The 22,689-nt window shown below is 39.3% G+C and overlaps 1 protein-coding gene across 5 annotated transcripts in view; it reads left to right on the top strand.

The window, feature by feature from the left end:
- Nucleotides 1-22,689, top strand: part of EDA (ectodysplasin A) — a 511,214-nt gene that overhangs the window by 411,551 nt on the left and 76,974 nt on the right. For 4 of the 5 annotated variants that reach the window (XM_075538230.1, XM_075538231.1, XM_075538228.1 and 1 more), the window contains exon 2: nt 3,036-3,141. In XM_075538230.1, coding sequence (XP_075394345.1) covers nt 3,036-3,141 — 106 coding nt within the window. Of the gene's footprint in view, nt 1-3,035; nt 3,142-22,689 lie in introns of those variants that run through there. The other variant, XR_012781090.1, reaches the window with a different exon arrangement.

A 22,689-nucleotide genomic window follows, 5' to 3' on the forward strand; every position in this document is an offset into this window, starting at 1 on the left:
AAGCTTGTAGTTAGTTCAAGAGTTGTTTGTTGGCCTTTAGGATTGTTTTCCGGTTGAGTCTGATGGGGTACCAGGCCCTGGCCCCAAAGTCTAATTTTGGTATTCAATGAGACATCGTTTTGCGAAATATACGATTCTGATTTTCTTTCAGGATTTTCTATTTGTCACTCCATTGTCTTCTTGCCTGTATGTTTTCTGCTAAAAAATCCAAGCTTATTCTTATTTGTTTTCCTTTGTAGATAACAGTTCTTTTTCCCCTAGCTACTTTCAGGATTTTCTTCTTGTCCTTGATATTGGAGAGCTTGAGTACATTATGTCATGATATTTTTCTTTTGGAATTTTTCTGTTTAGAGTTCTCTCAGCTTCTTGAATACTTTATCCTCTTTCATCATGTTAGGGAAGTTTTATTCCATGATTCTTGTACGATTTTCTCTGTCGTTTTGTTGTTGTTTCTTTCTGTTCCTGGATCCCAATGAGACATATATTTTTTCCTTTTTATAGTGCCACGCATAAATCATAGGCTTTCTTTGGATCCCTTTGCTCTCTTTGTTGATTGTTTCTTGTCAGTTGTAGTCAAGGGAATTGCGTCTTAGCTCACTAATGCTACTTTCCATTTCTTCAGTTCTATTACTCTGTTCCTTACTGTATTGTCTAATTCTGTTATCTTATTATTTATCTTCTGCAATTCTATTTTGTGTAGTCTTTCTAGTTTTCTACTCTTTCTTTTGTTCTCTTGAACATTTCCTTCATCCTTTAAAAATACCTGACATCATTCTTCCGAATTCTGTTTCTGGTAGTTCCAGGACTGTTTTTTCTCAGAAAATTCCATCGGATCTGGATGTTGTCCAGGATTTTGTGCCTGTTTTACCTTTTATTCTTTCTTTCTGTAGACTGTGATTAAATGCTCTTTCCACTGTATCATGGTTCAGCTGCTTGTGTTGAGAGGTTTTCTGGGTTGAGTGGAGTTATTCACTTTGTTTTGTGGTATTGGAACTGGAAAGCAGGAAAGAGAAAAGTGTGTAGCAAAAGAGAGAAAAGTAGAAAATATAAAAGAAGAGGAAGGGGAAATAAATAAATAAAGAGGAAACAATGACCTCTTGGCAAAAACACTGGACGAAAAAAGAGGACTCTATTTGGGTGGGTTATTCCCTTTGTGGTTGTAGACAAACGGAGAATGTATGCTACAGTAAGAAGGTAACATCAGGAATGTGCTTGGTATTGGTCTTGTGGATAAAGAGCTGTACAAAGCCTGGCCCAGTTTGGTGGCAATAACAGAGCAAGAGGGCCTGGTTGCTGGCATGGTGTTGAAAGAGTGCTTAGCTGAACCAAAACCCGTTTGCTAGAAGGGCATGGAAAGATCACTGGGCTGAGGTCTGGGCCCAGTTGTTGATGGGTTGCAGAAAGAGTCCCTAGATTGACCAAGCCCTGATTTCTGACTAGACACAGAGTGATTGCCATGTTGAGGGTTGGGCTTGCTAGTGAGGCACAGAAAGAGCACCGAAATCAGGCTAAACCATGCTTGCTGGCATGGAAATGAGGGATTACCAGGCTTGGGCCTTCTTGCTAATGGAGTTTGGCCAGGCTTTGCTTGCTGACAGGGCACAGAGAGATCATGTAAGCGAAGCCAGAGGCTGCATACTAGTGAGGCATGGAAAGAACAGCAGGCCAAGGCTAGGACTTCATGCTGGTGGGGCATGGAAAGAGCATGTGAGCCATGCTGAACCCTGACATTGCTAGACCAGGAGCTGAGCCTGGTTGCAGGGTTAGCATGCTTAACAGGGTTCTGCTTGTTATAGGGTCTTAGGCTGGCTTGGAGCCAGGGTGAGGTGGGAAGGACTGCTGGGCACATGGCAAGCAAGTTTCTTCCTTCCACCTTATACCTTACTCGCTCTCACACATTCTTGGACCTAGAGGCTTTTGGTGACCTTTCAAGTTATTCTCTTCAGTCACTTATTTTTCCTTTGTGCCAATTATTTCCTGGTTATTGGAGAGTGATCCAATTGTATATGTATTTATGTATTTAACAATCCATTTACCCCAGAAGTCCCATTATATATATATATTAGAGATTAGTTCTTTGTCCACTGTATAATTTTCCCACTCTATTTCTCCTTTTATACTTTTCTCTTTTTTTCTCCTTTTATACTTTTCATAAAGCCTTGATGCATTTAAATGTCTATACTCAGTAACTTCTGAGTTGAATAATATAGAGTAGTTTCAATACAAAATAGCTGAAATTCTCAAGAATACTTGTGCTGCATGTTTGAAATTTTATTGCAAAGCACAGTTTACATTTGTACCATCATTAGTACTGTACTTTATATTTTTATTATGGGTTAAATAACCTTCAGTGGGATTGTCTGTAAACCTAGACAGACTTTACTATGTTGTTTCTATGAAAAATATAAAACCCCTCCCAGGGGGACAAACAACAGAAAAGTGGGTGAGAGGCGACAGAGGAGGATGTAAGATATGAAAATAATAATCTATAACTTATCAAGTGTTTGCAAGGGAGGGCATGCGGGGAAGAGGGGGAAGAAATGGGGAGCTGATACCATGGACTTAAGTAGGAAGAGAATGCTTTGAAAGTGATGATGGCAGCATGTGTACAAATGTGCACAATGGATGACTGTATGGATTGTGATAAGAGATGTAATAGTCCCCAATAAAAGTATTTAATTAAAAAATAAAGGATTTACACATTGGAGAGGGAAATAAGCTCAGATTTTAAAACAAACAAAAAACTCACCATTCTGTTGCCATCCAAATTCGACTCCTAATGACCCTAATTCATAAAGTAGATCTGTACCATAGAGTTTCTAAGGCTGTACATATCAAAAGCAGATTGTCACATTAATTTTCCAGAACAACACTCACAGCCAAACACATAGCCACTGTGCCACCAAGGGCCTTTGCTCAGATTTTAGACATATTAAATTGGAAAGGAAGGTAAACTGTCTACAGCTCACTGGTTTTTATGCTGGCTATGACTGACTGGTATCAACCTGTGACTTGTTTACTCATTACTTTTACAGATGACGCTACTGAATTTCTTCTTCCCTGAAGAAAAGTCATATACAGAAGAGGAAAGTAGGAGTGTTCGCCGCAATAAAAGAAGCAAAAGCAGCGAAGGAACAGATGGTAAGTCTACTCAAGTAATTCCTCCTTTATCACTTCTCAGTTATCTGTGGGCCCAACGTCACAGAAGGTTTTTCCAGATTACCAAGCGGTCCTTTGACATAGAATTGACTATGATTCTTTCTCCTTTAATCTCAGCTACCTTTTGCGCTTTCTCAGTCTGTCTGAGAGCCATGGTGCTATTTTTATCTCTCAAGATTATTTTTTGCATGGACATCATCTCTCCTAGGAATAGTCCATCTTTGTCTGTCCGTTCAAGGCCACCTAGAGCATTCAGTCTTATTCTTAGGATTAGCAGTGTTATGCTATGCTGGCACTTACATGATGTGTTATTTTCTGTGATAATGGTATTGATTTTGGTATCAGCTACCATGCCCAAATATGAACTAGAAATTCTGGAACTAGTTTGTAAATTCCTTGAAGGAACGGATTCGTTTTTATTTCTTATCCACAGAATCTAGCCTAATTTCAAGAACAACATTAGTATATGTAATGTAAATTGATGATGTATCTCACTCCTTCACCTAGCTTATGGTGTGCCAACAGAAACCATCGCTATTGCAAATGCAACAGATCTAACTAGCAATGCAGTCTGTGGGGATATAACAAACTGTTGTGCTGGCAGGGTCTTTGAATCACTCCAATATTTCAATGTCACTGCTGATTGACGGAATGCTATCAGTTTGGTACAAGAGTTTCTAGAATGCATAGTGCTTGGCTACTGAAAAGCCATCTAGACTCAAAGACAGTGTGTCTCTAGCTACATCTGACGGTGACTGATATGTGCCTGAGAGGTTATAAAGCATATTACATTTACAAGGAAGGAAATGAGATTTTTTAAAGTTGTTTTTTGTCACTGAGTAAAGCAGCAGTTCTAGAAGGCCTGTACTATTGAAGAGATAGGGCAAAAAAGAAGTAAAATCAGTTGAAGTCTGAAAGGGAGCTCAAAACAAGGTCCCTCGTGTAATTAAAATGTAATTAAAACATTTTAAAGGAAGAATAATTAGATAGGTGACACTTTCTGGCCCATGGATATGGCAGCAGCACCGAACCTTTGAATAGAGAACTGGACCAGAAGGGACATTCTCTGGAGTAGAAACTTTGCATGTGTTTGATGACTAAATTCAAGTATAGGACAAGTGGTTTGTGAAATAAAAGGCATGTATTTTACACATATAAGGGGACTTCAAAAATTCATGGAAAAACTCCAAAATCCTTTACATCAATTTTCCACAAACTTTTAAAAGCTTCCCTCTTACTAATTATAGCCAACTTCCTGGAAGTCTTCTGGATGTGTGGAAGCTGTGAGCATTTCCTAATTCTCCAGCCTTTGACGCATTTGGGTCTCTTCACCTCTCTCTCTTTCTCAGAGCTTTCTCCCAGTACCACCAAATACTTCATAATCCCTGATTGCTAAGAAAAGTAAAGGCGGTATGATCAAAGTCACTTTTCATAATTGTCATGGACTTCCCTTCTGTGTTAGACAGAGTCCTCTAGAGAAACAAAACAGGAATACTAATAATTTCATTTATATTTAAGCAGATAGATAGATAGATAACAGAAGAAATAAACAGTTAATTAAATTATAACGTAGTGCAAATGGCTCAGTGAAACTCACACCCGTGAGACAGTTGTGAGACACTGGCAGTCCTTCAAATCTTGAGGGCCACGTGGTAGTCCTCTGTAGAGCAATTCAGGCTATCCGGGCACCGGCAGCAAATAGCAAGGAAGGTCACCAACAGTCAGCCAGACTGTCCGACAGTCCCCAGCTCAAGAGATGTAAATTCCAATGGTGTGGTGAATCAGACCTTGAAGGAAAAATTACAGCGACATAGTCCACGGGTCAGGTGTCCCACAGGTAGTATAGCTTGCAAATTGAGGCAAAGAACAAGCAAGGCAGCTACACACTGGTCCGGTGATCAAAGAGCAAGAGACAAGAAAGGCGAAGCTTGCCAAGGCATTTGTCTCTCCCCCTTCAATTAATCCCACATGTGTTTATCAGCCAGTTTGGCACAATAAACTAACTACCTCACCTTCCTCTCTAGATATGAAGTCTAATAGCTTCTTTAAATTTACCTCTTCATTTAGCCTCCTAGATTTTCTCTTAAACAAACTTGCTTCCTTTCCTTCACCAAAATACTTTACCATATTAGGCTATGAGCCTATTTGCTACTGATCTTCCTTAGAGTGTTTATTCTGTCTTAAAACAAAATAGTATTCTCTTCAGTCAAGGCCAGAACTATTCATCAATTTTTAACATTTCTTGTCTAATACCCTCTTTATGTAATACTTTTTGGAGACTCGTCAAGTTGTGTTAATTCCAAGTGTTTTTTTTGCAATCCTTTAATTAAAAAAATGTTTTAGCTGGGAGAAATATTGGAACCTTTAGAGTTAGGAGCATAGAATAACCGAAGGATCCAGAAATGTAATTAGATTTCTAGCCCTTCACGTGGGAGGCTACAAAACCACACTCTAAGATGTTGTGGGTATTATAAAGTCAAAATCACCTTTATTTTATACCATATCTGTTACTTTTCTGAGTAAATGTTATATTTATTCAATAAATTTCTCAAATATTTGGTAAGTAAAGCAGCGTATATGATAATAGAAAGCTCTGTCTTGTTTTTGCACATGTTATTATCTCCGGAGGTCTTTCTAAATAAGAGAGGCTGGATGAACAATCTGGAGGAGAAAACAACTGGACTGACAGTTCCAGGGGACATGGGAGAAGGGGAGTTGGGGAAAAGGTAGTGGTGTTAACAAACCCAGGGACAAGGGAACAACAAGTGATCCAAGTCGGTGGTGAGGAGGGTGTGGGAGACCTGGTTGGGAATGATCAAGGATACTGTAATGAAGGGGAATTGCTGAAACCCTAGAGGTGACTTAGCATTGTTAGTGGGACAGGAGGAAAGCCAAAGAAAATAGAGGAAAGAGCTGGGAGACAAAGGGCATTTATAGAGGTCTAGATAAAGACATGTACATATGAAATGTGTTTATATATGAGGATGGGGAAATAGATCTATGTGCATATATCTATAGGTTTAGTATTAAGGTAGCAGAAGGACATTGGGCGTCCACTCATGTACTCCCTCAATGCAAGAATAATTTCTTTTATTAAATTGGCATTCTATGATGCTCACCTTCCCCACACAACCACTGAAGACAAAGCGGGCGAATAAGAAAATGTGGTGAAGAAAGCTGATGGTGCCCGGCTATCAAAAGGGATAGCATCTGGGTTCTTAAAGGCTTGAAGGTAAACAAGTGGCCATCTAGCTCAGAAGCAACAAAACCCACATAGAAGAAGCACACCAGCTTGTGTGATCATGAGGTGTCGAAGGGATCAGTTATCAGGCATCAAAGAACAAAAAACATATCATTGTGTGCTCACCTCCATGATATGATCGCTGAAGACAAATGGTTGCATAAGCAAATGTGGCGAAGAAAGGTGATGGTGCCCGGCTATCAAAAGACATAGCGTCTGGGGTCTTAAAGGCTTGAAGGTAAATGAGCGGCCATCTAGCTCAGAAGCAACAAAGCCCACATGGAAGAAGCACACCAGCCGGTGCTATTATGAGGTGTCAAAGGTATCAGGGACCAGGCATCATCAGAACAAAAAATCTTACCATAGTGAATGAGGTGGGGAGTGTGGAGTGGAGACCCAAAGCCCATTAGTAGGCAACTGGACATCTGCTTACAGAAGGGTTTCAGGGAGATGAGCCAGTCAGGGTGCGAAGTAGCAACGATGAAAAATACAACTATCCTCTAGTTCCTAAATGCTTCCTCCCACCACTATTATGATCCCAATTCTACCTTGGTAGTCTGGCTAGACCAGAGGATGTACACTGGTAGAGATAGGAACTGGAAACACAGGGAATCCAGGGAAGATGATCCCTTCAGGACCAGTGGTGTGATTGGCTACTGGGAGGGTAGAGGGAGGGTGGGTTGGAAAGGGGGTACCAATTACAAGGCTCTACATGTGACCTCCTCCCTGGGGGACGGACAACAGAAAAGTATGTGAAGGGAGACGCCGGACAGGGCAAGATATGACAAAATAATAATTTATAAATTATCAAGGGTTCATGAGGGAGGGGGAGGGGAAGGGAGGGGAAATAATGAGGACCTGATGCCAGGGGCTTAAGTGAAGAGCAAATGTTTTGGGAATGATGAGGGTAATGAATGTATGAATGTGCTTTACTTAATTGATGTATGTATGTATTGTGATAAGGGTTGTATGAGCCCCTAATAAAATGATTTTTTTTAATATCATGGCCTTGGTCAGGTATACATTAGTCCTGAAAGTAATATCCTTGCTCTTCAATATTCTAAATAGTTCTTGTGCAATAGATTTACCTAATGCAATACCTCTTTTGATCTATTGACTGCTGCTTCCATGACTATTTTTTTGTTTGTTTTCCTTTTTTTTTTTGCTTTCGTATATGGCTTTTATTGTATTGAGGAGTTTCCCTTCCAATCCTATCTTCTTCTTCTTTTTTTAACATTTTATTAGGGACTCATACAACTCTTATCACAATCCATACATACATCAATTTTATAAAGCACATCTGTACATTCTTTGCCCTCATCATTTTCAGAGCATTTGCCCTCCACTTAAGCCCTTTGCATCAAGTCCTCTTTTTTCCCCTCCCTCCCCGTTCTCTCCTCCTTCATGAGCCTTTGATAATTTATAAATTATTATTTTGTCATATCTTGCCCTGTCTGGCGTCTCCCTTCACCCCTTTTTCTGTTGTCCGTCCCCCAGGGAGGAGGTCACATGTAGATCCTTGTAATCGGTTCCCCCTTTCCAACCCACCCTCCCTTTACCCTCCCAGTATTGCCACTCACACCCCTGGTCCTGAAGGTATCATCCACCCTGGATTCCCTGTGCCTCCAGCTCCTATCTGCACCAGTGTACAACCTTTGCTCTATCCAGACTTGCAAGGTAGAATTCGCATCATGGTAGTTGGGGGTGGAAGCTTTTAGGAACTGGAGAAAAGCTATATCCTTCATCGGTGCTACATCGCACCCTGACTGACTTACCTCCTCCCCTAGACCCCTCTGTGAGGGGATATCCAGTGGCTGCCAAATGGGCTTTGGGTCTCCATTCTGCACTTCCACCTTCATTCACTATGGTAAGATTTTTTTTTCTGATGATGCCTTATACCTGATCCCTTCGACACTTCGTGATCGCACAGGCTGGTGTTCTTCTTCCATGTGGGCTTTGTTGTTTCTGAGCTAGATGGCTGCTTGTTCACCTTCAAGCCTTTAAGACCCCAGACCCTATCTCTTTTGATAGCCGGGAACCATCAGCTTTCTTCACCACATTTGCTTATGCACCTGTTTGTCCTTGGCGATCGTATCATGGAGGTGTGCACTAAATGATATGATTTTTTTTCTTTGATGCCTGATAGCTGATCCCTTCAGAACCATTTGATCACACTGACTGGTGTGTTCTTCCATGTGGGTTTGTTGCTTCTGAGCTAGATGGCCGCTTGTTTAGCTTCAAGCCTTTAAGACCCCACACGCTATCTCTTTTGATAGCCGGGCACCATCAGCTTTCTTCACATTTGCTTGTTCACCTGCTTTGTCTTCAGCGGTTGTGTTGGGAGGGTGAGCATCATAGAATGCCAATTTAATAGAAGAAAATATTCATGCATTGAGGGAGTGCTTGAGTAGAGGCCCAAGGTCCTTCCTCCACCTTAATATTAATCCTATAAATATAGGCACATAGATCTATTTCCCCATCCTCATATATATACATTTGCATATGTACATGTCTTTGTCTAGACCTCTATAAATGCCCTTTGCCTCCTAGCTCTTTCCTCTATTTCCCTTGACTCTCCTCCTGACCCACTATCATGCTATACTCCACCTGGGTTACAGCTATACTTCTTCGTTGCCTTACCCTTGATCATTCCCTACCATGCCTGCCACTCCCACCTCATCACCAATTTGGATCCCTTGTTGTTCCCTTGTCCTTGGGTTTGTTAACACCACTTCCTTACCCGCTTCCATGACTATTGATTGTGGATCCAAGTAAGACAAAATCCTTGACCGCTTTAACCTTTTCCATTTATCATGAAGTTACCAGTTTGTCCAGTTGTAAGGATTTTTTGTGTTCTTTACATTGATTTGTAATCCATACCGAGGGCTGCACAATCCTTGATATTCATCAGCAAGTGCTTTAATTCCTTCTCAATTTCAGCAAGCATGGTTGTTTCATCTGTATATCACAGTTTGTTAATAAGCCTTCCTCCAATCCTGATGCCACATTCTCCTTCATATAAGCCAGGTTTTCTGATGATTTGCTCATCATACATATTTATTTAATAAAAATGATGAAAGACACAACCCTGATTTAAATCATGCAATACCTCCTAATGCTGATTGTACTACTACCTCTTATCCATGTACAAGTTCTACATGAACACAATGAAGTATTCTGGAATTCCAATTCTTCTCAAAGTTATCCATAGTTTGTTGTAATCCACACAGTCGAATGCCTTGTCAATATAGTCAATATGCCTTACATTTATAGTCAATAAATCACAAGTAAACATCCATCTGGTACTCTCTGCTTTCAGTCTACATCCATTTGACACCAGACAATGATATACCTTGTCCCTTGTCTTCTAAGTCCAGCCTGAACTTTGGGTAGTTTACTGTCAATATACTGCTGTGACTTATCGGATGATCTTTAGCAAAGTTCTATTTGCGTTATTTATGATATTGTATTATCTCTTTTATTGTTCTATAATTTGAGCATTCTGTAGGGTTACTTTTCTTTGGAATATGTACAGATATGTGGATAATTATGTGGCTACCTTCCAATCAGTTAGCCAAGTGGGTGTTTTCCAAATTTCCTTGCATAAACAAGTGAATGCTTCCAGTGTTTCTTCAGCTTGTTGAAAGATTTCAATTGGTATCCCATCAAATCCTGGAGACTTGTTTTGGGGAAATGCTTTCAATGAAACATGGAGTTCTTTCATATTCATATGCTACTTCCTGAAATGGTGGAATGTAGACTGCTTGAGCTACAGTGACCCTGTGTTTTCTTTCCTTTTTTTTTTTTTTGATGCTTTCTGCATTGTTCAACATTTTCTCATAGACTCTTTCAATATTGCATCTTGGGGCTTGAATTTTTTCTTCAATTCTTTCAGTTTAAGATGCTGAGCATGTTCTTCCCGGTTTTCTAATTCTAGTTCTTTGCACATTTCATTATAATATTTGGTTTTTGTCTTCTGGAGCTGCCTTTAGAAAGTTTCTGTTCAGCTCTTTAACTTCATCCTTTATTCCATTTACTTTATCTACTCTACAATTAAGAACAAGTTTCAGAGTCTCTTCTGTTATCCAGTTTGATCTTTTCTTTCTTTCCTGCCTTTTTAATGATCTTTTGTGTTCTTCACATATGATATTTTTAGTGTCCTCTCACAGCTTATTATGTCTTCTGTCATTAGTGTTCAATGTGTCAAATCTGTTCTTGAGTTGTTCTCAAAATTCAGGTGGAATAAACTCAAGATCATATTCAGGCTTTCATGGACTTTTAAGATTTCCTTTAGCTTTATTTTGAACTTACATATGAGCAATTGATATTCTGTTTTATAGTAAGCCCCTGCTTTAACTGCTCATATGGAACTTCTCCATCATCTTTTCCCAAAGATGTAGTGAATTTATTTCTGCGTATTCAATCTGGAGAAATAATTTTGTGTTGTTAAAAAAAGATATTTGCTATAAACAAATTGCTGGTTTTGCAAAATTCTATCATGTGATCTCCCACTTAATTTCAATCACTGAGTCCATATTTTCCAACTACTGTTCCTTCCTCTTTGTTTCCAATTTTTGCATTCCAAACACCAATAATTATCAATGCGTCTTTATTACATGTTTGATCAATTTCTTATTGAAGTTATTGTTATAGTTCTTCATTTTTTTCATTACTAGCTTTTGTAGTTGGTGCATAAATTTGAATAGTAGTCATATTAATTGGGTTTCCTTGAAGGCAGATAAATATAATCCTATCACAGACAGCATTGTGCTTCATGATGGATTTTGCAATGTCTGTTTTGACAATGAATGCCACACATTCCTCTTGTGTTATTCTCAGCATAGTAAGCACTAGGATTTCTGATTTTAACTGGCCAATGCCAATCCATTTCAGCTCACTAACGTCTAGCATAGTGATCTTTATGCGTTTCATTTCAATTTTTGACAAATTCCATTTTCCCTGGATTCATACCTCACACATTGCAAGTTCCCATTATTAGCAAATTGTTGCTACTGTTTTTTTCTTACCTTTTGAGAAATCAGCTCCTGATCAGTCACATTTTGAGTGACCTTTGACCTGAGGAGACCATCCTCCAGCACTATCTCCAATGATGTTCTCCTTCCATTCATTAAACCTTCAGTATCTGACAGTGTATCAAAACTATGCATAAGGTTTTCAGTAGCTCCTTCCTCTGAAGTGAAGGGCTGGTTTCTTCTTTTTCTGTTCTTAATCAGGAAGCTGCCTGAAAACTGTTCACAGTGGGTGATTCTGCTGGAATTTCAAATACCAGTGACAGAGCTATCAGCATCATATTAACATGCAAGCCACTACAGTACAAAAAACTGACAGACAAGTGGTGGTTAGTGGTAATAAGTGCTGTGAAAGAAAAATAGTAAGGTAGGAGAATGTTAGATATACTATAAGGTGGGCAAGGACTGCCTCTTTGATAAAGGGGCATTTAAGAAGACATATGAAGGTATAGGTCATATAAATATTTAGCAGGTTTTGGATGAGCAGAAATAATAAATGCAAGCACTCTGAAGCAAAAAAATATTTAATATGTTCCAGGAAGATCCCCATGGGTGGAAGGAGAGTGAGCAAGAGAGTAAAGAAATAAGATGAGATAAAACACCAAGATGCAGTCTAAAACCTTGTAGGCCAAGTTACGACTTTTACGTTGTGTGAGATGGGGGACCACAGAAAATTTTTGAGTAGAGACGTGACAGTGTTCATAAATATTGGATGATTCAGGTAGCCTGTCACAACCTGTTAATGAGACAATGAAAAAGACAGGTGCTGGAAAAGAAGAGTATTTATTGAATACATAAATTTGGATAATATGACTTCCATATTTTTATCCATTCTAAAGAAAGGTGACCCAACAAAATGTACAAATTCTAATAGAGTATCATCACTACCACATGCAAGTAAAATTCTGATGAACACCAGTGCATTAAAAGTGTGCTGCCAGAGTTTCAGGCTAGATTTAAAAGAGGACGTGGAACAAGATATATCATTGCTGATGTCAGATGGATCTTGGCTTAAAGTATAGAATACCAGAAATATGTTTACTTGTGTTTCACTGACTATACAAAGGCATTAGACTGTGTGGATCATAACAAACTATGGACAGCTTTGTAAAGAATGGGGATTACAGAATAGTTCATTGTGCTCATGTTAAATCTGTATATGGATTAAAAAGGCAGTTGAGTGAACAGAATAAAGGAATCCTGCATGGTTTAAAATTGGGAAAGATGTGTGTGTGTCAGAGTTGTATTCTTCACCCTACTTATTTAATATGTATTCTGAATAGATAATCAAAGAAGCTAGATTATATGAAGAAGGACTCTTGGCACCAGGAATGAATTAAGGCTTTTTAGCAACCTGTGATATGCAGATGATACAACCTTGCTGTGTTAGTCTGGGTAGACTAGAGAAACAAACCCATTGACACACATATGTGTATAAGAAAGAGATTTATATACAAGAGCAATTGAACATTGAGAAAACATCCCAGCCCAGTCCAGATCAAGTCTATAAGTTGATATTAACCCAGATTCCGATATCAATCTATAAAGTCCTCTTCAGACTCATGAAACACATGCAATGACACCGAATGCAGAAGATCACAGGTCAGTGGGTAGAAAGTCTTTGGATCCAGTGTCATTGGAAACATCTCAGCACTGGCAGGGGTCTCTCTGTGGCTTCTCCAGCTTCTGAAGTCTCGTTGCGTCCATATGCCTTGTCTTCTGCAATGCCTCCCAGGAACTAGCAGAGAGAGAAGTGTCTTCCGCCTCCAAGAAGGAAGTAACAGATTTCCCAGAATTTTCAGGAGAAGGTCATGCCCACAGTTTGACATCTTAGACTCGACCCCTACACTCTTAATTCTTAAATTGACACCAGATTAGATGACTACCACACTTGCTTGGAGAAAATGAAGAGGACATGAGTCACAAGTTAATCAATATCAAGTATTTCAACCTTCAGTATGGATTACAACTTAATGTAAAGAAAACCCAAATCCTCACAACTGGAACAATAGGTAACATCATGATAAACAGAGAAAATATTGAAGTTATTGAGGATTTCATCTTGCTTGGATTCACAATCAATGCTCATGGAAGCAGTATTCAGGAGATGAAACGACATATTGCATTAGGTAAATCTACTACACAAGATCTCTTTAAACTACTAAAAAGCAGGGATGTCACTTTGAGGACTAAGGTACATCTGACACAGCCATTGATATTTTCCATCATTTTATATGCATGTGAAAATTGGATTGAATAAGGAACACCGCCAAGGAACTATTACATTTTAATTACGATGGTGAAGAATACTACCAAAAGAACAAACATGTCTATCTTGGAAGAAGTACAGTCAGAATGATCCTTAAAGGCAAGAATGAACAGACTTAATCTTGCATAGTTTGGACAGGTTGTCAGGAGAGGCAAGTCGCTTGAAAAGGACATCATGGTAGGTAGAGGGGCAGTGAGAAAGAGGAAGATCCTCAACAAGATGGATTGACACAGTGGTGATAATAATGGACTCAAACATAAGAACAATTATGAGGATGGCACAGAACTAGGACATGTTTTGTTCTGGTGTACACAATTTTGCCATAAGGTGAAATTAACTGAATGGCACCTAAGTATACAGCAGTTCCAAAGAAGGCAGGCTGGACCATTATCAACAAAATTTCCTTCCTTGAGAAAAAGGTTAAGGAATTTTTAGAGACAAGGCTTGGAGAAAGGGATCTTCTGTTGCAATCTAGCCAATGAAATAGGCCATTGGCTTCTCAGTTGGTTCTCTTTACTTGGAGGGGCACCTGTGAATTCTAGGTGTAAGTACTGCTGGTTGAATTCTGTTCTTCAGATGGAAATGGGTTAATGTTAATTTCTAAATGGAAGCATTGGAAGTTTGTCATTTCATCATGAGTTATAACAGAATAACAATTGAAACAGGAGAAAGAGCTTCTGAAGCCTCTGGGCATCAATTGAATCTGACTGATATTTTAACAGGATTCCCTTCGATGCTATATTGTAGATAGATGGAGGGACTCAAAGGCAGTAACAAGGAAACTCATTAGGAGATTGTAACAATCCAGGTGAGATATTATGTTAGTTCAAGTTGACTAGAAAAACAAATTCAGGGAGAATCATATGTGTATAAAAATGAGATTTATATAAAAGAGCAATTGTATATTGAGAAAATATCCCAGCCTAGTCCAGATCAAGTCCATAAGTCTGATATTGGCCCATATATCTGATACCAATCTATAAATTCCTCTTCAGATTCACGCAAAACATGCAATGACACCAAAAGGAGGGAGATCACAGAACAGTGGGTAGAAAGCCTTGTGGATTCAGTGGCAGTAGAAGCATCTCAGTGCTGGCCGAGGTCTCCATGAGGCTCCTCCAGCTCCAGAGTTCTAGTGTAACTCCATGTGTTTTGTTAGCAGGAAGACAAAGCAGAGAGTGTGTGTATCTGTCCTCCAGTGAGCTATTTATCTCCATGACGCCTCCAAATGAGGTCATCTATCTGCGACCTGATTTACAGGCTAGGCCCACCCCTTCACAAGTTGACAGATTATGTAACTGCCACAACTACCCCTTGTGAACTTGACACTTCTACACAACTCTTTAGACAGACATAATTTTAAACAAAACAATAAGAAAATCACATTGGTGCCAAGCAGGGTAAATTAAAATGCACGCAACTCAAAATGTGCCAAAGCCCCTTTTAAACATAATATTCTATAAATGAACAACACAACAATATTCTATGCCTAACAATTTCAGTTAAGTAACACCTACACCTTAATCCTATGAATATATTTCCCCACCTATTAAGTTTGTAAGCCAGTTACTTCGTGCCTTTATACTCGCAATTTGGGGTAGCAAGTGTCTATATAGCCCACTTACATCAGCCCAATGCTCTGAGGAGACAAGCATGCTCGTTGATGTGCAGAATCTTTATTCCAGTTGAAACCTTGTTGAGTCTTCATCCATAATCAAAGTCAAATCAGGACAGGACATCAATAAAGTCAGCAGCAATATGCACCAGTTCACAGGCTCAAAAATCTTCTCATCTGGTGGGGTTCTGATCAACTCACTGGGGGTCACCTCACCAGGGTGCCCATTGGCTGCCTTGCCTTTAGAACATGGGCCCCATCACAAATTCTCAACAACCCTAGCCCCCTTGTGCTAGGTCATGAATTCAGACAAGTCAACCTGCTCTCTTTTTTCTCCTCTAATCCTTATGAACCAGGTCCATGAGTGTAAGTGGCCAAACTCAATCTGTCTCTTTATTGCTGCATTTCTTCCACTTTCACTCAACAAGTGGATCCAGGTGGTCAGCTAGCAAGCATCTCAGTCTGTGCACAAGCTCCTTTTAACAGTTTAGTCCTAGAGTGGAGAGTTCCTGCATGGCTCCAAATTTTTCCAACCTCAGGACAAACCACTAGTTCAAAATTCAAAAAGCCAAAGAGTTTCCTTTTTCTTCAGTCTGTCAACAACAACCCCTTAGGCAAGTCTCTTCAAATACAAATGTCCTGAGTACTCCAAAGAACTGGGTGGGGTTTATCTTTTCAGAACCTTCATTACAGGTGTGACCTAACTCTTTTAAATTCCAATTTAATGTCTCAAGGTGAGTAGGCTTACAAACTCTCTATATTTACTTCCCAATAGTCATTTTTATCAATCATTATATAAATAACAAGCTCTCTATTTAGAGGTTCTGTAAAGGTCACATAACAGTGTGCGACAAAAGAAGCCTGATTTTTGGCAGACAGGGGACTGGTTTTACCACCATGACAATGCACCTGCTCATGCCTCAGTTTTGGGCCCCCCAAAAAATTGTGCCTCTCTTTCCCCCATGCACCTTACTCACCTGACCTCATTTTTGTGACGTCTTTTTGTTTCTGCAAATGCAGATGGCCATGAAAGGACAGTGATTTGATGAAGTAGAAGAAGTGAAGAAAAAAATGAGGGAGGTGCTGCCATCTATACAAAAGATGAGCTTGAAAATGTTTCCAAGAATGGGATCATAGATTTGAAAAACGTATTAAGTGTATGAAGAGTACTTTGAAGGTGATAAGGTTGTTTTACCAACAAAAAAACCCCAAAAACATAGATATGAAAAAACATCCATGTTTTTGGGGGTTACCTCCTCATACATTGTCAGATAGAAGATCTTAAAAGATTGGTCCAGAGCCTGTCAAACAAAAGCAGTTGGGATGAGACTGATAGGGCATTATTCATGACTGTGAGATCCCTTTTACTGTCCCAAGTCCAGTGACCTCCATTAAGGATACACCCAAGCAAGGCCTAAGAGAGACTGCCCCTTCCTGGAATTTCTAAAACACTTTCTAAAACACTCTGTCTGAGGGCAAGATTATCTACAATTCTTGGTTAATGATCATACAGAATTTAATAGAAGCTTAATATGTGCACACTGATTTTGGGTTGTCACTGCCATCCATAGCCTTTTGCAAACCATAGTGCTCAGAATTTAAGCCCTAATACAATAACCAGATGAATATACTAAAGAAGTAAGTAAATATATCAATATGCTATACATCACTGTGTCTCAAAGTAATGAGCCAAATCTGTTTTGTGCAAATAAAGAGTTCTTACTAAGGAAGTGAGTCAGACTACTAAATTTATCAATTAGAAGCATATCATAAACACACAACAACAAAGGAAAATAAAAATCAACTGCAGTTGCACCACCTGGAGATTAAAAGAAAGTCAGTAACTATTTCCAAGGCATATCTAACTTTCTAAAAGTGTTTGGACGAATCTGTTTATCTATATTAACTATTTGATATATGAAGGCATTGGATTAGATTAAATTTAATCCAACATAGAAGGTTATGCCCCTGCAATATAAATCTTAGTGCTTTATAGCTTCAGTTCTTCTAAAACAAGTTCTTTAAAAAGAAAAACCAAATTTACACTTCTACCTTAAATTCATGGCTCCTCTCAACTCAGAAGTATACATGATGTTTAGTTCATTTTTGCTAATTATATGAAATCTTTTTTGTTTGTTTGTTTAGCAAGAAAGCATGATCCCTTCATTGTGGGTTCAGTAAATCAAAATAGTTCGAGACACCTGTGCCAGATTTCCTGGCGAGGCCATCCTTGTGACATATTTCTGAAGTAAAATAGGCTTAAGTGGCTTTCCTGGTATCTCCTGAATGGAATTCCAGGAATTTCCAGAATGTCTATTAATTTTTAAAAGAACAGAAAACAATAAGTTAAAAAAGTAAATAATAAAGATTCCAGCAGAAATAGGTGAAGCAGAAAAACAATAGAATTGACGAGACTAAAATTTGAATCCTTAGAAGTGTAAAAAAAAAGTGTAAATAAAATTGACAAACTACTAACAATTTAACAAAGTAAGAGAACAATACACAAAAAAACACAAATTGGAATTAAATAGGTGATATCACCAGAGAACCAAATGGAATAAAAAAGAATAATAAGAGGATACTATGAAAAAGTATACATTAAAAATATTTTAATAGAAGAAATTGACAAACATTTAGAATTGCACTACTTACCCAAAAGAATTTAAACAGGTCCATTTAAATAAATAATATAACTTCCCAACTGGAAAAATTAAGTCATGCCCCAACCATCTTCATTGGTAAATTATTTAGAGAAAAGCTAACATCAATTCTATTCAAACTATTCCAGAACATAGAAGAGGACAAAACACTTTCAAATTCATTCTATGAAACAAGCATAACCGTGCTACCAAAGCTAGGCAAGGACACTATTACCCAAAAGAGAGACCAATATTCTTCATATATATAAATTCAAAAAGTATCAACAAAATCCTAGCCAAAAGAATCTAACAACATATAAAAATGAAATGCATCATTACCATGTAGGATTTATTTCAGATATGCACTGATGGTTTAATATTAGCAAAACAATCAGTGTAATCCATCACATCAATTAAACAAAGGAAAAGAGCCACATGATCATCTGAATCAATGGATAAAAGGCATTTGATAAAATTCAACACCCACCTAGGATACATGAAACATACATCACCCCTTCTGTGTGTACATCTTAAAAGCCACTTCAACAGAGGAGAACTCATCTCAGCTGGGGTCAGTTTTTCAAGGTGTGGGGATAGGGAGATTATTCAGTTGCTGCCATACAAAATTGTGTTAAGGTAACCCCAATCCAACAGACACTTCCACAAGAATGAAAAGGAAACCTTACTGGATATTTAAGTCCAGAGACTGTGTGCGTGTCTCCGAAAAGGCAATTACATTTTTTTTTGGTAGGAAAAAAGGGAGGAACAACTTCCTAGCGATAAAAACACTTAACAATAGTTATGTGGGACCGATGGTACCGGGGGACATGAGAGAGGGGAAGACAGGGAAAAGGAAGGGGTGTGTCAACAAACCCAGGGACAAGGGAACAAGTGATCTAAAATCGATGGCAAGGAGGGCATAGGAGGCCTAATGGGTCTTGATGAAGGACAATGTAGTCGAGAGGAATTACTGAACGTCGAGTGAAGGCTGAACATGATAGTGGAACAAGAGATCAGTAAAAGGAAATAGGGAAAGAATTGGAGCAAACAACATTTATAGAGGTCTAAATACAGGCATATACATATGTACATATATTTATATGTTAAGTATTAAGGTAGCAGGTGGAAATTTGGCCTCTCCTCCAGTACTCCTTCAATGCAAGAACACTTTGTTCTAATAACGCGGCATTCTGTGATGCTCTCCTTCCCCACACAATCGCTGAAGATAAAATGGGTGCATAAGCAAATATGGTGAAGAAAGCTGATGTTGTGCAGCTCCCAAAAGAGGGCATCTGGGATCTTAAAGCCTTGAAAATAAGCAAGTGACCATCTAGCTGAGAAGCAACAAAGCCAACATAGAAGAAATATGCCAGCTTGTGTGATCATGATGTGTCGATGGGATCGGGTATCAGGAAACAAAAACCCAGAACAAAAAATGTCATATGGATTTGAATGAGGGGCAGGGCAGGTACAGACCCAAAGCCCATCTATAGAAAATTGGACATTCCCTTACAGAAGGGTCACAAGGAAGAAATGAGTCAGTCAGGCTGCAGTATAGCACAAACAAAGCATACAACATTCCTCTAGTTCTTTAATGCTCCCCCATCCCCCCACTATCATGACCCTAATTCTATCTTTCAAATCTGGCTAGATCAGAGCATATACACTGGTACAGATAAGAGCTCAAAACACAGGGAATACAGGACAGCTAAACCCCTCAGGACCAACAATGAGACTAGAAATACCAGGAGTGTTAGGGGGAGAAAAGGGGAACCAATCACAATGAGCTATATGTAACCCCCTCTCAGGGGGATGGACAACAGAAAAATAGGTGAAGGGTGACAGCAGTCAGTGTAAGCAGGACAAAAAAGTAATAATTTATAAATTATCAAGGGTTCATGAGGGAGGGAATGTGGGGGAGGGAGTTGAGTTGATACCAAGGACTCAAGTACAAAGAAAATGATGATGAACTAATGTGTTTTACACAATGGATGGATGTATGGATTGTGATAAGAGCTCTAAGAGCCCCCAATAAAATGATTTTTAAAACACACTATTTATGTGGAACCCAAGGGAGAAATATGCCTGGTACCAGGTTCCTAATTTGGCACGTTTGATATTGTTTCTTCGCAGCTCTTGGTGACCCAGTCTGTGTGCTACGGACTACTGGTACTTTAGATTCTGGTCTTTTGAGGCACACAACATTCTTCATAGACCATACCCAAAGGACTCAATGTGGAAACCCCACTGAATGAACTAGACTACCTCAAACTCACCTGTAGCCATTAGACTGAAACACACTAATGTGAGAAGAAGCAGGTAATGCCTAGCACAGGGCCAGAGAACTGGCAGACATTGGACTTTGGTTCAGATATCTTGCCTTGAGGGTGCCAAATGAATGGTACCTGGTTCTACAATATACTTACTATTTTACAACCTTATTGTCTGTGTAAGTAGTGTCCAGTCACTTAGGACGTTAATCTGTACAAGTCAGCAATACATGGATTGCGGTTCATAGCTGGTCTATACCCATATAATTCTTTTTCTGAATAGTGTTTAAAATTCTGTACCATTAGCTAGAATAATGACACTTTCAGTGCATAGCAATTATGCATTGCGCTGGTAACAGAAAGGTTAGTAGTTTAAAACACCAGCCAATTCCTCAAGTGAAGGATAAGGCTTTCCGCTCTTTTGAAGATTTGCAGGCTTGGAGACTCACAGGGGCAGATCTAATGGACTTGATGGTAGTGGAAGTGATGCCCCAGGGTGATGACTGATAATTTTCTCTAGCATAAAATGACAATAATGTCTCTAAGATGAACCAGATATATATATAAACCACAGATGCATGACTCAATTTTCGGTTTGACCTTAATTCTAGCCTCAAGTTATTTTGACATGGCCCTGCTTGTTGTTTACCTTCCTAAAAACAAACACTGAAGATGCTATAGAAGAGTATGGTGAATAAACTAGATGGTGTCTGGTTACCAGAAAGAGGCTAGTTTTTAGAACAAACACCCATCTAAGTGAGGCTTCAACTAAGTCCTCATGGAAGCAGCACACCAGCCTGTGGAATCTAAGGATTGTAAATAATAGAATCTAAATCTATAGGAGGAAATTATATTAGAGCTTAAATTGTGACCACGTGGTGTGCAAAAGGACATAAGTGACAGTGGAAGCCAAAAATCCATTTTCAGGCTCAACACATGGATTAAGCCTCTGGTGAAGCCCTCTGATCATAGTTGAAGGATGTTAATAGAACCATTATCAGACAGACAGCATGGGAAAGTTTATTATGACAGATATAATTAGGTTAAAATGTAGTAACTAATCATTTAATCTCCATTATAACTCATTTTAAAACTATTTCAGGTGTTTTGTTTTGTTAAATGATTTTATTGGGGTTCATAAAACTCTTATCACAATCCATACATACATCAATTTTGTAAAGCACACTTATACATTCGTTGCCCTCATCATTCTCAAAGTTCGCTTTCCTCTTGGGTTCCAGGAATCAGCCCCTCATTTTCCCTTTTTCCCTCCCACTCCCTCCCCACTCCCTCCTACTTTATGAACCCTTAATAATTTATAAATCATTATTTTATCTTATCTTACACTGCCCAGCGTCTCCCTTCACCCACCTTTCTGTTGCCCATCCCCCAGAGATGAGGTTATATGTAGATCCTTGTGACCGGTTCCTCCTTTCTACACCCCACCCCTCTTACCCTCCCGGTATCGCCACTCTCACTGCTGAGGGGTTCATCTGTCCTGGATTTCCTGTGTTTCCAGTTCCCATCTGTACCGCTGTGCATCCTCTGGTCTAACCAGGTTTGCAACGTGGAATTGGGACCATGAAAGTTGCAGGGAGGAAGCGTTTAAGAACTAGAGGAAGGTTGTGAGTTTAATTGTTGCTACACTGAACTCTGAGTGACTCATCTCCTCCCCAATACTCCTTTGCAAGGGATGTCCAGTTGTATACAGATGGGCATTGGGTCTCCATCACGCGCTCCCCTCATTCAGAATGATATGAAACCCCCACCCCCCGCCCCGGCCTTTGTTGCTTGAAACCTGGTCTCATCTACCCTTCATGATCACACATATTGGTGTGCTGCTTCCATATGGGCTTTGTTGCTTCTGGGCTAGATGCCTGCTTGCTTACTTTCAAGCCTTTAAGACCCCAGACGCTGTATCTCTCGATAGCTGGGCACCATCAGCCTTCTTTGCCACACTTACTTATGCACACACACATCTTCAGTGTTTATGTGGGGAAGGTGATCACAAAATGATGGTTTTTGTTCTTTGGTGTCTGCTACCTGATCCCTTCAACACCTCGTGTTCACACAGGCCTGTGTGCTTTTTCTCTGTGGGCTTGGTTGCTTCTGAGCTATATGGCCGTTTGTTTGCCTTCAAGCCTTTAAGACCCCAGATGCTATATCTTTTGATGGCCGGGCACCATCAGCTTTCTTCACCACGTTTGCTTATGCACACGTCTGTCTTCAGCGATCATGTCGGAAATTTGGGTATCATGGAATGACCGTTTAGCTGAGCAAGGTACTCGTGTATTAAGGGAATGTGCGTGAGGAGGACCAATGACCACTTGCTACCCTACTACTAAACCTATAGATAAATGCACATAGGTCTATTTCCCCCATAATCATAAATATATTTACATATGTACATGTCTGTATTTAGGCTTCCATGTATGCTCTACTCCTTTGCTCAATTTCCTGACGTGT

Source organism: Tenrec ecaudatus, chromosome X, assembly GCF_050624435.1.
Source record: "Tenrec ecaudatus isolate mTenEca1 chromosome X, mTenEca1.hap1, whole genome shotgun sequence".
In the NCBI taxonomy this organism is placed as follows: Eukaryota; Metazoa; Chordata; class Mammalia; order Afrosoricida; family Tenrecidae; genus Tenrec; species Tenrec ecaudatus.